The sequence below is a fragment of the Pungitius pungitius genome, chromosome 19, assembly GCF_949316345.1.
Source record: "Pungitius pungitius chromosome 19, fPunPun2.1, whole genome shotgun sequence".
Taxonomy (NCBI): domain Eukaryota; kingdom Metazoa; phylum Chordata; class Actinopteri; order Perciformes; family Gasterosteidae; genus Pungitius; species Pungitius pungitius.
The window spans coordinates 12,644,059-12,657,651 of record NC_084918.1 but is presented as its reverse complement, the minus strand read 5'-3'; the positions used below and the strand labels follow the sequence as shown (position 1 = coordinate 12,657,651).

The following is a 13,593-nucleotide window of genomic DNA, read 5'->3' as shown; positions in this document are numbered from 1 at the left end:
ATTACAACCAGGCTGCCGCCCCCCCCGCGCTAAATGTGGATGTTCTTCTCCCGCCAACCCTCACAGATGGGTTGCGGACAGCAGCTACAAGTTTGTGCTCACCCCACCTGATGTGAAATATTTAAGAATGCGGCGCCGCAGATTCCTGCAGCAAGGCACGCTGGTCAATGCGTGTGATCCCATGCATCCATCTTTGAGGGGGATATTGTCATGGGCTCCTTTTTGGGGGGTCAAATCTCAATTTGATCTCCTCCCGAGAGCCCTCGCCTCCCTCCCTCCCTCCCCCGTGGTTTCCATAATACTGTTGCACCACGGCTAAAGCAACGCTCCCCAGACGGGGTCAATAACCAACCTGCACAGTCAGCAGTCTGTGACAAATTCCATGCCAACAAAGCCTTTAGCAATTCATTACCGAGAAGCAGTACAAGGCGAGGCCGGTCCGACTGCAGCCTGTTCATTACAATAAATCTTTAGAGTTTTTCCTCAGTCCCATTTGCAGGGACGGGGGGGGAGAGGGCGGCACAAGGGAGCAGTCCTGTATATACTACACAAATAAAAGATAAACTATGTTTGTTGACGAGTGTGGTTTGTTTGTACTTCAGAGTGTGATGAACTCAAGTACATACTACAGAGTAGTATTGACAATAAAAATTCCTTTAATAAGTTAATTACAAGTGCCCTAAACTTATAGATTTGGTTTTACTCGCATGTTCCGACTGAATTAAAACATGACTGACTAAACAGTTGCTGATTCAGAAAAAAACTGGAAAAAAAAAAAAAAAACACGTGTAACTGAGCCTTGATCTAGCTTTTCAAATCACCCACAAAACAGATGCGACTTCCCCCTGGGGAGAAAAAGGAAAGAAAAATAACCCACCGCTGCCACAGGGCTGAGTCACTTGCATAAGGCACCATTAAGGCCAACAGTGCATTATTCGATAGAAAAGAAAATACAAAAAATAAAAAAGTCAAAGTCACACCTCAAGGCAATGGATGAGTGAGAAAATGAGGAAGCAGTGGGGAAAATCTCCAGGCAGATGAAAATAAACAAAATTCAGTTGTGAAGAAGAGAGGAAATCATCAAGGCTTTATGTACAATATTGTAACATTTAACCGTCTGCACTTTAGCTGCACTTTTATTGACTATTTGCAGTCCTGATTACAGTGGAAACATGAAATGAACAAACCCTAGAACCATGCAACACCTGTCTATGATACTGAAGTTATAGTATAGTTGTGTTATACCTGTTATAAGCACACAGCTTATACATTTGGACTACAAATGAGCTTTGTAGCTTATAAAAAAATAATAAACCAGGCTACATAACACATTGCACATTTAGTAGCTGCACCAAAAAACACCCAAAAAAAGAAGCTTCTTTCATACAGTGACCGGGGGTGAGGGGAAGGGTTGTGGCCTCAGGGTCACTGACCAGAAGGGGGACCGGTCCACCTTCACTCGGGTCAAACCCAACCAGAGACCCCCCCCCCCCACCCGGCCCCCTGTAGTCTGGGTGCCAGACAGACAGACAGGAACCTCCATCCTGCCCAGTCCTCCCGCTGCCACCGAGGAAACACGAATGGAATGTTTCCCCCCCACAAACACATTCAGTCATAGCAACATTGGTACCGGCCCCGCACCTTCCATCCTCCATCAACCCCACCTCGCCTCCTGTCCTGTCCTGTCCTTCCGGGGGAGGGGGCCGGTCAGCCGGTCTCAGACATTCACAGTGCACACATGCTTACCTCACCACTACTATTTTTGTAAAGTACCAGTGTATCTTCCCCTCCCTGCCAAAACATCATGCACCACACATACAAATCATTCGCTCTCTTTGTCTTCTTTTTTTTGTTGTTGTCTTTTGTCATTTTTTTTTTTTTAATTTTTTTTTTTTTATGTGTGAGTTGCAAGTCCTTCTTAAGCAAAAAGATTTCTTCATCCCGCCCCCTCCCTCTTGTCCTCGTCCATGGATTTGTCCTTTTTTGTCGCAATAGAAAACCGTCAGAGCACCTTTTCTCCAAATAGAGGTCCCGGAGGCACTGGGTTTCAGTATGGTGCAAAACGGCATGCTTTGGCTGGAAACACTCCCCGCCACTCTGCTCAGGGACAGTTCCATCAAGAGACTGGTTGGGAGACGGCAGGTTTCTCCTCCCCCCCCCCCCTCCTCCCCGCTCTCTCTTCTCTGTCTCTTTGTCCCTCGCTCTCCTTTTTACAACAACTTTGCCCCCCTGGTCGCTGTTGGTTGGAGCTCGCCCCCGCTCTAGACGTGCCTCTTCATGTGAAGGGCCAGATGGTCAGACCTGGAGAAACATCTGGGGACAGGAGGGAGGAGTCAGTAACAACGCAATGTAATGTTGGAACGTTCATGGCAACCGGCAATCGGCAACTTTTTTTTGTGACATTCAGGAGATTACGTAGCGTCCCAAGAGGCAACAACTGAACCATCACACGCCACAGAGATGAGCCCGAGTAGCTGTAACAATCTGTGCATTCCATCATTAAAATGCATGCGTCGTTATTCGAATGATGAGGACTGCGCGTCGGTTCTGCGTGAAGCAGGCAGCCGGCTTACCTGTCACAGTGACTGCATTTGAATGGCTTTGCCCCGGTGTGCTTCCTGAAGTGTCTGGTCAACTCGTCGCTTCGTGCAAAGCGCCATACGCAGCCCTCCCACGAACACCGGTACGGTTTCTCACCTGCAGAAACAAAATGGGAGCGGGGGGGATTAGTCCAAAACATAAGCACGTCAAAATAAAAATAAAAGGGGTTTTCCAGCTGAGGCCCAGGCTGGATTTGTTATTCAAATGTATTCAGATCAACAAACTCTGTGGTGTGTGTGTGTGTGTGTCTGTGAGGGGGGGTTGTAAGGGGCAGGCCAGACTGACACATCGCTAAAGAGCCGGATGCGGCCGAACCTGTTGGGTCACCAGCCGTGAAAAAATGCAACCTGAAAACCTGCCTCAAACGTCGCGAGTGAGACTTTGTGACGCACATCAAAAAAAAAACGAAGGAAGGAAAAAAATGTAAAAATGTAAAAAGCAACACGTGCAATTTCACGCCGCTAATCAAAAATAAGACGCTCGTATGACCATTCGACGCCCTCCCATCTCCATTCCCCCTGGCACCCCGCCCACTCACCCCTTTCCCATGGTGAAACTCAATCTGCTTCCAAGTCCTTTTATCTCCCATGTGCAACCCCTCCTCTCGCTCTCTCTCTCTCCCTCTCGCTCTCGCCCCCCCTCTCACATTCCAGATAGATTAGGTCACAGTTTAGGTGTCCAGCCATGCAGAGCTAATACCCACAGCGCTCCAGCTGAGGACATCGTGCAATGTGGACCTTTAATTACATTACCCAACGGACGGATGACTGAAATAAGAGCACTTTTGTGCGGTTCCGTTCAACTCTGAAAACATCCTATTTACACGAGTCACACGTGGGTCCGGCAGGCGCTTGGAAATCTCACCTGTATGCGTCCGCTGGTGTGCCTTTAGGTGGGAGCTCTTCGTGTATACCTTGCGACACCCGTTGAACTGACACCGGTGTACTCGCCGCCTGCCGTCCGGTGACGCGTCCCCGCACATGAGTACCGTCTTTTCCACACCCTTCGCCGACCCGCCACTCCGGCTTTTAACCGGCAAGTGCAACTGGGCGGCGACCCAGCCGCCGGTCACGCCGCCGGCCTCAGAGGTGGCCTCCGGAGAGGACGGGGGTGTGCTTATGACGGAGGGGCTAAAAGGTCCAGAGCCGGCCAGGACGGAGCCAAGGGGGTTGGAGGTAAAGCTGTGAGTGGGCGAGAGCTCCTCGGAACTGTCCGACGCCTCACTGCTGGCGTCCGAATTCACACTGTTGGTGTCCAAGATTGGGCTGTCCTGATTGTCCTCGTCGTGGGCCGAGACGGGCAGCTTGGGGTCGGACTCTGCCTTGGCCTTGTCCCCGCAGGCCAAGATCAGCTTGCTCCAGAGGTCCTCCTGGCTGTCAAACTTGAGGTCGGACGGGGAGACGTAGGGCTCGTTCTGAAGGTAGCGCTCCAACTCCAAGCATGTCTGGTGGTGAGAGAGTACAGGGAGGTCAGAATAAACAAACTACAAGCACAGAAAGAAGTTCCTCCAGAACCAGCAAAATGGGGGAATCCTTTCAAATGGTCACATGCACTAACCGACTCTTAAAAAAAAGAAGTATGCAGTGCAGTGTTTGTGGCAGGAAGCCTCAACCAGGAAACGGTGGCCAGCTGCACATTTCAGGCCTATGAGTGCAAGGACAACCAAGATGTGACACGCATGGCCCATAAATTGAAAAATTTAAATAAAGAAAAAGCTTTGATGCTTCCAGCTGAAAGAACGTGCTAATGGAGACAATAACCTGCTGGAAACAACATTGGGTTTTGGCTCACAGAACATTCCTAACATAAATAGTAATAATAATAATAATAACTGAGCCTCTTCTCAAAAAGAATCCGGAACACACAAAACCACTGAGTTCCTGCTTCTCACTCCCCCCTCTTTAACATAACACATACAAGCGTGCATTGTCATTTCAGCACTCCAATGACTCACTGAACAAATCTAGAGTCCTTTTAAGGAAGCCGCTCAACCCCCCCCCCCCCTCACACCACCACGAGTCATTCAGATGGTTTTACTCATGTGAAACCTCTGTCATGCAATCACATCCTTCCTCAGTGACAACTGCCCAGACAACCTAAAAACAAACACACAGTTTAAAAAGTGGCTTCAGAGGCTTTTTAAATGGGGGCGGGGGGAAGGGGGGGGGGCTGTGCTCCGGAGCCAGGAGATTTGACAAGGCAGATGTTGAAGACAGACTCCCTCCAGGCTTCTGCACCCGTATAGTACATCTTCCAGCTGTGCTAGTGCCTACTTATCAGAGCAGGAATGTGGCCACTGCTGATTTTGGATGGTCATGTGGAGCCCACAGACGCAAATATAGGATTTAAAAAATAAAAATATACGATAGGGGGGATGCAGTTTTAGTTCGCCATGGCGCTGCAACACTGAATTTCCGTTTACAGTACATCTTTTCAAACAGTCCTAAAACTAAAAAGAAAGGCAGAAACACGCCGCGGTGAGGTGCGCCGCTGGTCCTGCGCCGACGCGCGGCTGCCCATTTGGATTCAACTGCTGACTGATTTGAAATTCTACTTCCTCCTCCTACAGCGGCTGCACTGTTAGCGGTGACACCAGCTCACATGCCCTTAAAAAAACAGCAAGAAGGAGGAAAGGAAAGCCCGGGCACGCTGCTGTTACTGCGTGCCCATTCATCTCGATTGGAGCTGTCAGACTGACACGCTGATCCACACGTCAGGCTGCCTTAAAAAGAAAAAGAAAAAAACTTCACCACCACGGCCCGTCAGGTAAGGGGGACGGGCACCGTCTTGGCACCGGGGCGCCGTCTTGGAACCGGGGCGCCGTCTAAACCCATGGCCGCCTGTGCGTTCAGAGCCGTTACGCGCCGGGGACATGGAGCTGAACTTGCCGAGACGCCGCGGTGGGATATCTCAGTTCCGCTTTACCACTCAAGCTCCAACAGCGGATATGAGCTATGAGAACAGCTGATATGACGTTATAAATGTATATATATGTACATATATATATATTCACCTGCTGCCAGTACTCCTCCAGTGATGGTAAGGCTGAGAAATAGCCCGTGTCGTGAACTATTTGAAGTTCCTGAAAGATGCTGCACATCGGTAGAACATCCATTTTTCCCAGAGCTTATTTAAAAAAAAAAAAATTAAAAATGCAGTTAAATGAGTTTTCTCGGGTAGAAGAGAAACCAAAATAACAGCCAGTAGAAGGAATGACAGCGGTCCCCTGCGAAGCACGCGAAGAGGCGCTTGTTTTCAGCAGCAGTGTAGCAGCCGAGCGTCCGTCCGTCGGTCTCCCCCCCCCTTCGTCTCTCGCTTGGCGTTCAAGGTGTTTGCAAACACTGCGCCGGACTGGATGGGAAGCAACCACGCTCTGCAAACTTCCCTATTCAAACCTAAAGCCCGCCCCCTCCCTCTCCCCCCCCGCCCCTACTCCACGGCTGGATTACGCCTCCTAGGGCTCCAAGCCAATCCACGGCCTGTGATTCAGACCCTCACAAATGATATCACAGTCGGCCAGTAGCGAGCGGCCCCCGACTAAATTTGATCCGTTCTCCCTTTTAATAGGCGCGTTCGGGCGCTCAGCATCTCTCCGCTGATTGGCTGGTTATTTTTAGGCGTGTATATAAAGGGGCCGATGCACTATCTCCCCTAGTGTAGTTTTCTATGGCTGCGACATGTTTCGCCACGGACAGCGCATGTGAGCCGGTCCGGTTTTTACTCTCGTTCAGTTGAAAACACCACGGTCCCTCTCCCGTAGCCCCCCCCCCCCGCTCCCCTCTTTCCTTCTCCCCTCGCCCCCCTTTCTCCTTCTCCCTGCACGTCTCCGGGAAACTTTGTCACAGGTAGCACTTGCGACACTGCTCTTTAGGGAGATGACTTCACCAACAGCAGGTCATGTGGTGACATCAGCCAATAGGAGTGTTTCATGTCTTGGGACCCGAGCGATGACTAATGCGCGGCCGTGCACTTATTGTGTTATCAGCTCACTCGCGCGTTTACAGGAAACGGTCGTCGTCACTTCTCCTCTGCGACCGCATTAATACATGCAAGAGGGTTTTGCTTTTAGAAACACGGAAGTTGCTCTCTGTCATTAGTTTAAAAAGCTTTTAGCATTTCATTTACACTGGAAAGAGTGAGCGGGGGGGAATGAATGTTCAAAGTAGTTTCCTAAAGTTACAGATTTATTGTTTTACCCCAGCTAAGGTATTATAGCAAACACTCAGTAACCCCCTCCCACACAGAATAACTATTTAGCAGCAGTTTCACCCAACACTTTCAAAATAACCAATCCTGTGACCCAGCTTTAGGGTTGAAAGCTAATGGGATTTCTTCTTTTTCAAATCAATTCCCTTAAGGGTTTGTTATGAGCACACCGAATTAACTCCATCATCTCTGATGTTCAGATTGTTGATTCGTCCTTTCTAGATAAATACACGTGTTACACTTTGTATGTGTATTTAGAAGTGAAAGTACTATTTCACAACAAAAATAGAGAAAAGTCTAAATAAACATGTACGTGTGTGGACCCACAAGTTTGGAACCACAGGGTTATGTAATGAAAGCATACATAAAGGCTGTCTAGAGGGGTTAAAGTTGGCATTTCAGTTTTTGACATTATTAACGGAAATGGGCACAAAAACAAACTGACACTAGCTAAACTATAACTCCCATTATTGATGATTGATGATGACTGATACCATACTGTACTCGTCATGAGTCCCTTTTCACATCGCTCACATTCCCCCACATTGCGTAACGCCATCTCCAACTTCTTTTTATCCTTTCCTCCTGGTAGAAGCGTTCTACATAAGGAGTCTCATCCTGCACTCATTCCATTACTTCACACACACAGCAGTTTTTTTGGTTGATTTCTGTTTTTCTTCTCCATCTTCATTTTGTTGTTATTGGGTAAAACTCAGACCTTACTTTGGGGTCATAGTCAACAACATTCTTCTCCATCATGCCACTTGAGTCGGTCGCACCACGCCACGCCACGTAAGGGGACACATTATCCTCTGAGAGGCAGTATTTCCTGCAGGCCATGGCGAGTAGACAACTGAGCGTCCTTTGTGGCGCTCTCAGCTGTGAGGCCGTGTTTGTTGCCTGTAGCATCCTATTTAGTCATATGTTAATGGGACGCTTTCTGAAGCCTGGAGCAGGCCTTAGTAGCCTTGCAAAGGAATCTGGCTTTGCTTTCATGTTCCTAATAGGGCGATTCATTATGTCCCCCCACCCCAAGACAGAGCAGACACTTTGCTTTGAAGAGTCCAAAAAAACCCTTCTGTCCCTTTCTGAGGCCTTCTGTAAAATGTCTTCCTTCGGCACACGGTACTGCAAGAGAACGCGCGGCTCTTCATCGCGCAATCCAGCCACTCATTACTCATGCATTTTCAGAGTTGCCACGGCTTACACTGTCCGTGTTTGATGAATAACAGAGTACACCGCCGGGTCCCGCCGGAGCATTAGCGGGCAGCTCCGCAGTAATCACTTCCTTCAGAAGGCCTCTCAGACGGAGCATTTAGAGAATGCGCGGGGTCCTGCACGCCAGCTTTTATCTTGGAGGGCCAGGTCCGCAGCTTTATCATCGTTATGTAATCCCAGCCCGGCCAGTAGCCACTGGAAGGGGCAATTCCAGGGTGACCCATTTCAATGCATCACTGTCAGCTCAATTAGTGAGTTGTTCTAAGGGGTTTTTGTGGACGATGTGGGAGCGCTGGAGACGCACTACTGAAAGGTATCTATGATGTGTAGGGAAGTGACTTTAGCCGCTCCTCAGCGTGATGTTCATCGTTCTCTATGGATGTTATGCGGAGGCTGAAACTGGACAGATTAACAGACTTATTCTTTTTTACAGGAGATTAGTTAATAACTTGGCCCAAAATGTGACACATTTGACAGGTCATGTTGCTTTTGTTTGCCATGGCAACAGAACTAATGGCACATGCAAAGAGAGCGCACAATATGTTCATTTATTTCATTTGTTTGTCAGTGTCACAGAAAATGACAGATTTATGGCGCAACAATGTATAAACTGGCATGACGGAATCAGAAATAAACTGCCCCTCATTATTTCCCTGCTTACCATCAGAAGGTCAGTTAGTAATGAGGCACAGCACTATTGATAGAGATGCATTGCGCGGGTGCAGCTGAAAATTTGTCCAAGCTTAAACAAAATGAGAATAAAAATTATTGATTGGAAATCAATCCACATATATCATTCACTCTTTTGTTAAAAGGAGAAATGGAAGCGAGAAGAGGGGGAAAAGACAGCTCCTGGAAAATCAATATTCATTCCAGTCATAAATCAGAATTGAGTCAGCGCTCGCGGGGAGGGGAGATAATCATTGGCCTGGTTTTGGATTACCAACTTACTCCACGGGGCCGAGGTTTGTCCGGCCTGCGAATGTGTTTAGCTTCATTACAAGCCCCCACTTGCAACACGTCTTGTCACCCCACACACACACACACACACACACACGTACCGACATAAACGATGAGATCCCCTCATTGAAATGCATTGATGGTTTAGTGCAACGCCGGCCTTATGTGCCGCTGTCAGGCCACGTCTGGGGACAGATCAACATGTGTGCACAATGGGTCGCGCCGTGTCAGCTCCATCAGGCCGTCAACGAGGAGCCTCTGTCTCCCAGCAGCTCTTGACCTTGACGATGAAGAGTGGGCCCTGTGTGTGTGTGTGTGTGTGTGCTTTTTGGGTGTGTGTCTGAGCGGACATGCATGGGACTCAGCAATCAGTCAGGACACTCTTGTGGTGTTTGGTGACGGAGGTTTGTGAATTGGTTTGTGCAGCTGCATTCTGAACACACCAATACATCAGTTTGTGGATATATTGGGGTAGAAATCAATATTGTCTACCTTTGGTATGATGGAGGTTTCTTCCCTGATCACTTCTACACACACAAACACACACACACACACACAATGAGAAACCTGCAATGAAATCATGTATTAGTTTGTGGTCCTTTATTAAATTGTGGCAGTTCATGTTAGTTCAAAATTGTTCAACACTGAGCTTTTTGAATGCATTCATTTGAACATGCTTAAGATAGCTCAACCGGCAATTTGAAACACATATTTCTCATAAAACATCACAATGGTTTGTTTTGCAGCTCTCGAAGTACTGTAATCACATTTGTTGTTCATCATGTTAGCATGCTAATTGCATCATGCATGATTAAATAAGATGGTGAACATGGTAAACACCCCGTGCTAATTCTGAGCAAGCTAGAGTCGCCATTGCAAACAAGTTAATGTGCTAGGATTTTAAGTATAAAAAGGTAAGAGATAAATAACAGTGTGACGACCGTCCCACTCTGCCAGGGGTTTCACGGTGGGAGGAGCTGAAACACTCCAAATACCAAATACTTTATATGGGACCTCCAAGAAGGAAATAAAAGACAGCAAAGGGAGTATCTCTCTCTCTCTACAGCCTCACCCTGACTCCAACAAATTGAACTAGTGTAGGTTAAATGAAACTACATCTGGACAATGCTTGTGTGTGGCCTGAACAGCCTTCACCAATGAGGCAAGAGAGGCAAAGTCGAGTACCGAACAATAAAACACTGCCCCGACGCTTTAGGTTCCTGGTGCTTCCTCGCTGGAAAATTGTCTCAGGAACAAAGAGCACTCCAGAAAGCCATTAAATCCCGAGAAGGCGACTAAAACATACTGAAAACCTTACTTTCATAGGATTTTAAACACGGAGGCTTTAAAACTGTCAATCAAAGCAAATTAGGGATTTAGAATGAAATTACCATGAAAGCCCTCTTTGTTCTGCCGTCAAATATTTTCACAAAAAGTGTAAATTAGCAATGTCAGTCCATGAGAAGCATTCAAAATGCACTGTAATGCACTGTAAGTGTAACCATGCGCACTGGTGGTGTTTTGACACAACAGCAAATTGCCAGTGAGCATGCTGGATGTGTCATGTGGCCTCGAGGTTATCACTGAAGTGGATAGCAATAGAGTCGGTTTCCCTCAGCTATGGAGACAATCTGGTTACCCATAGCAGTGTCTCTGTTCCAATGAAACAAATAGTCATTTTCAAGAACAACAAACAGTGAAGGGGGACCTCATGTAGCCCCCGCCACACTGAGTTTCATTCAGTCCCTCCGAGCGCGTTGAGAAAAATAAGGAAACGCTCTGTGCCAGCGAAAGATTTCAAGTGGCGCTTTGTTTGAGCACTGCAGTCACGCAGGGAGAGATTTCAGTGTATAGATCTTTCAAACAAAGTGCTGGAAAACTTGCAGGAGAGTTCAACGGTCATTGTTTTCACACAGGGTGGTGCATTCAGGGTCTGAAAAGTTGTTTTTCCTCGCAGGGATGCCAGCTCTGGACTAAAGGCTATACCACCATTATACAGGGTGCAGGAATGTTAAGTATTTTTATCATTTTCTCCCAAACCTCTGTGGGAACAAGCACTCTCCAAGTGTTTTAGGGATGGAAATGATCCTGGCCATGGTTTAAAATACCCAACCCACCGATTAAATGCATTCATCATACACTTTCGGGTGTGGGAGAGAAAAATGAGGGAGGGAGGAGAGGTTTAGATCAGGTTACCATGACCATGAACGCGCTGAGCTGAATGTGGTATTATCTGACTCTTATACAGTATCACATTTCCCCCAGTTCTGGAGCACTCGCAGATGCATTCCTCGCACATGAATAGATACAACACTGATTTGTAGTTGTTAGTCAAGTGATCGTTGTCTGTATATTTTGTCATCTTACCTTTAAAATACAAACATTCCCCCAAATTTCAACAGCCTCAATGATGGATTCCCCTCTGGCGGGATTCATCTGAAGAACACAAAAATTAATTTGACAATCAAAGCGTGTTTTTGTGCTCAGTTCCAATCAGACACAGAATCTATGTTTTACATTGTAGTGCCAGTCACCTCCCTCACTGTGCTATCTGATCGTAGGTGGCTCTCTGAGAGAGAGAGAGAGAGAGAGACAGAGGGACTGGGGGGGCAGGCCTGCTGCCCTTGGGGGAGGGTCTTTGTCCACACACAACTGTGAACAATGGGACTCCACTGCTTGCTTATCGTACCTATCCAAACCTCGGATCGTACATTGCAGTAGATCTGGGCCACAGATCAGTTTTGAATGGAGTTATTCGACTCCTCCCTCTGCTTCCAACTCCGACAGGATTGAAAAGAAGCATGCAAAAACCGAAATATAAGAAAAGAGAAAAGGGAACATTTTGCTCCGCATGTTTATGCTTGTAATGAATGACAGTCGGGCGCATTTAAATTGAGACTTTGAGATATGAGCCAGCCCCTGGTCGTTAAGTCGAGACCCCACTCCCACATACAGGATGAGATTCAAGCAGTGTGTCATGAATGAACTTTGGAAAATCTTTTTATTGGAACAAACTATTTGTCAGGAGAGCTGATCAACTGCGCCTGATGCAGTGTGTGAACTTTCGGTGTCTGTGCAGTATAGGAAACGCATCAGCTCCGCTGCACCTTTTCGCTAAGGTTGTGACTTTTAAAGGTTGACTCCACCGGATTTGTTGACTCAGCGCCTGTCTGTACATTAGGACACGTAGTGGGCCGGCCCACGGCTCGCTCGGCTAAATCCTGCCCACTATGACCTCATAGCGCGTGACCGTTAGTGAACTTTGAACGGTTATGTCATTTATTTGATCTGTGTGTCATCGGCATTTCCTTTCACAGGTTCCTGCCCTCCCTCTTTTCCTCGAACTTTTTGTGTTTTCTTTCCCAATCAAAAGGAAATCCTATCCCAAATACCCTCGTGTCTTTTCATAACCTACTACTTTTGTTGTGGCTCCATTGTTGAGTTTTCTTTAGCCTAATCGCTGCCACGTTAGCCCCCCTTCATTTAAAGCCTGTAAGTCCATTTTCCCAAGCTTACATAATGGGTATTCTCCTTAAAACTTTTGAAGGAACACTGTGAACAGGTGAGCCACACAGTGCAGGTTTCACCGGTGATTGGAGCCAACTATGACATAGCCTACATGACTGCCCCGCATCAGGTGATAATCATCACTGATAGAGATTCTCTGTCTCCCCCCCCCCCCCTCCTCCCCTCCCCTCCCCTCCAGCCGATACCTTTTTCCCGGCTGAGAGTGACTCATTCATATCTCATGACTGCTCTCCAATGAAACTTGTTGTTTTGAGCAGCAGTTTTCCGGGAAACGGGCTGAGTGGTGAATTATACCATCACACCGCCACGGGCTCCGAGGATTAGCGCCGACATAAACAAATACACAGTGTACAAGCTGTACATACTAATGGCCCTGATTACTCGTCAAGTAGACGTTGATGCCGAGCGAAGCCCGACTCGCCTCTCGCTAAACCTGCAAGAGGTAATGATTTAAATCCTCATAAATAGGTAGAGGACGGTAATGAGTCGCTACTGCCAATATTATTACCACTGACACTGAATATAATAATATGAGTTGCAACAGCTGCTAATTAAAAGACAGAAGGATTATTATTAAACACATATCACACTGAAATGTGTTAGAATATTACATATTATACAATGGGATGAAGCATTAACAATTTTTTTTTTTACAATTTTACAGCTCTGCCGCAATTGAGCAAATCATAGTTTTCTGAAATGTAAGGTTGAGCTTTGCAAATGAAGCATTACAGGTGAACGTGCTACAAATATATCAACATGGAACTCCCCCTGTTACATTTAGAGAAATGTTTTTGATGTGAAAAGACATGTCAAGAAAGCAGAATAGCTTAATTTCTCCAATTAAAAGCAAAGGGAAACCTTGTTGTTTTTGACTGTAATTGTTAACCGGAGTGGTCAATTAAACACATTTACATACATTTATTGAGCACACTGCAATTAATCTACTTGATATTATTAATTCATTTCTTCAACTGATAATTATTGGGGATAATAATCATGTAAACAAAGTCTCACGTGCAGTCCTTTGATCCTAAATTTAAAAAAAAAAAACATTTTAATAGGCACCTTGGCCACCGC

General features: G+C 46.8%; 1 protein-coding gene across 1 annotated transcript; it reads right to left on the bottom strand.

The window, feature by feature from the left end:
* Positions 1 to 1,769: 1,769 nt before the first annotated feature.
* On the bottom strand, positions 1,770 to 5,972 carry klf6a (Kruppel like factor 6a). Its single transcript, XM_037456028.2, has 4 exons — positions 5,615 to 5,972; positions 3,466 to 4,045; positions 2,574 to 2,697; positions 1,770 to 2,313 (listed from the first exon to the last, which is right to left on the bottom strand). Exons 1-4 carry the CDS (start codon positions 5,714 to 5,716, stop codon positions 2,262 to 2,264), a joined length of 858 nt encoding a protein of 285 aa, XP_037311925.1. The 5' UTR covers positions 5,717 to 5,972; the 3' UTR covers positions 1,770 to 2,261.
* Positions 5,973 to 13,593: the final 7,621 nt, after the last annotated feature.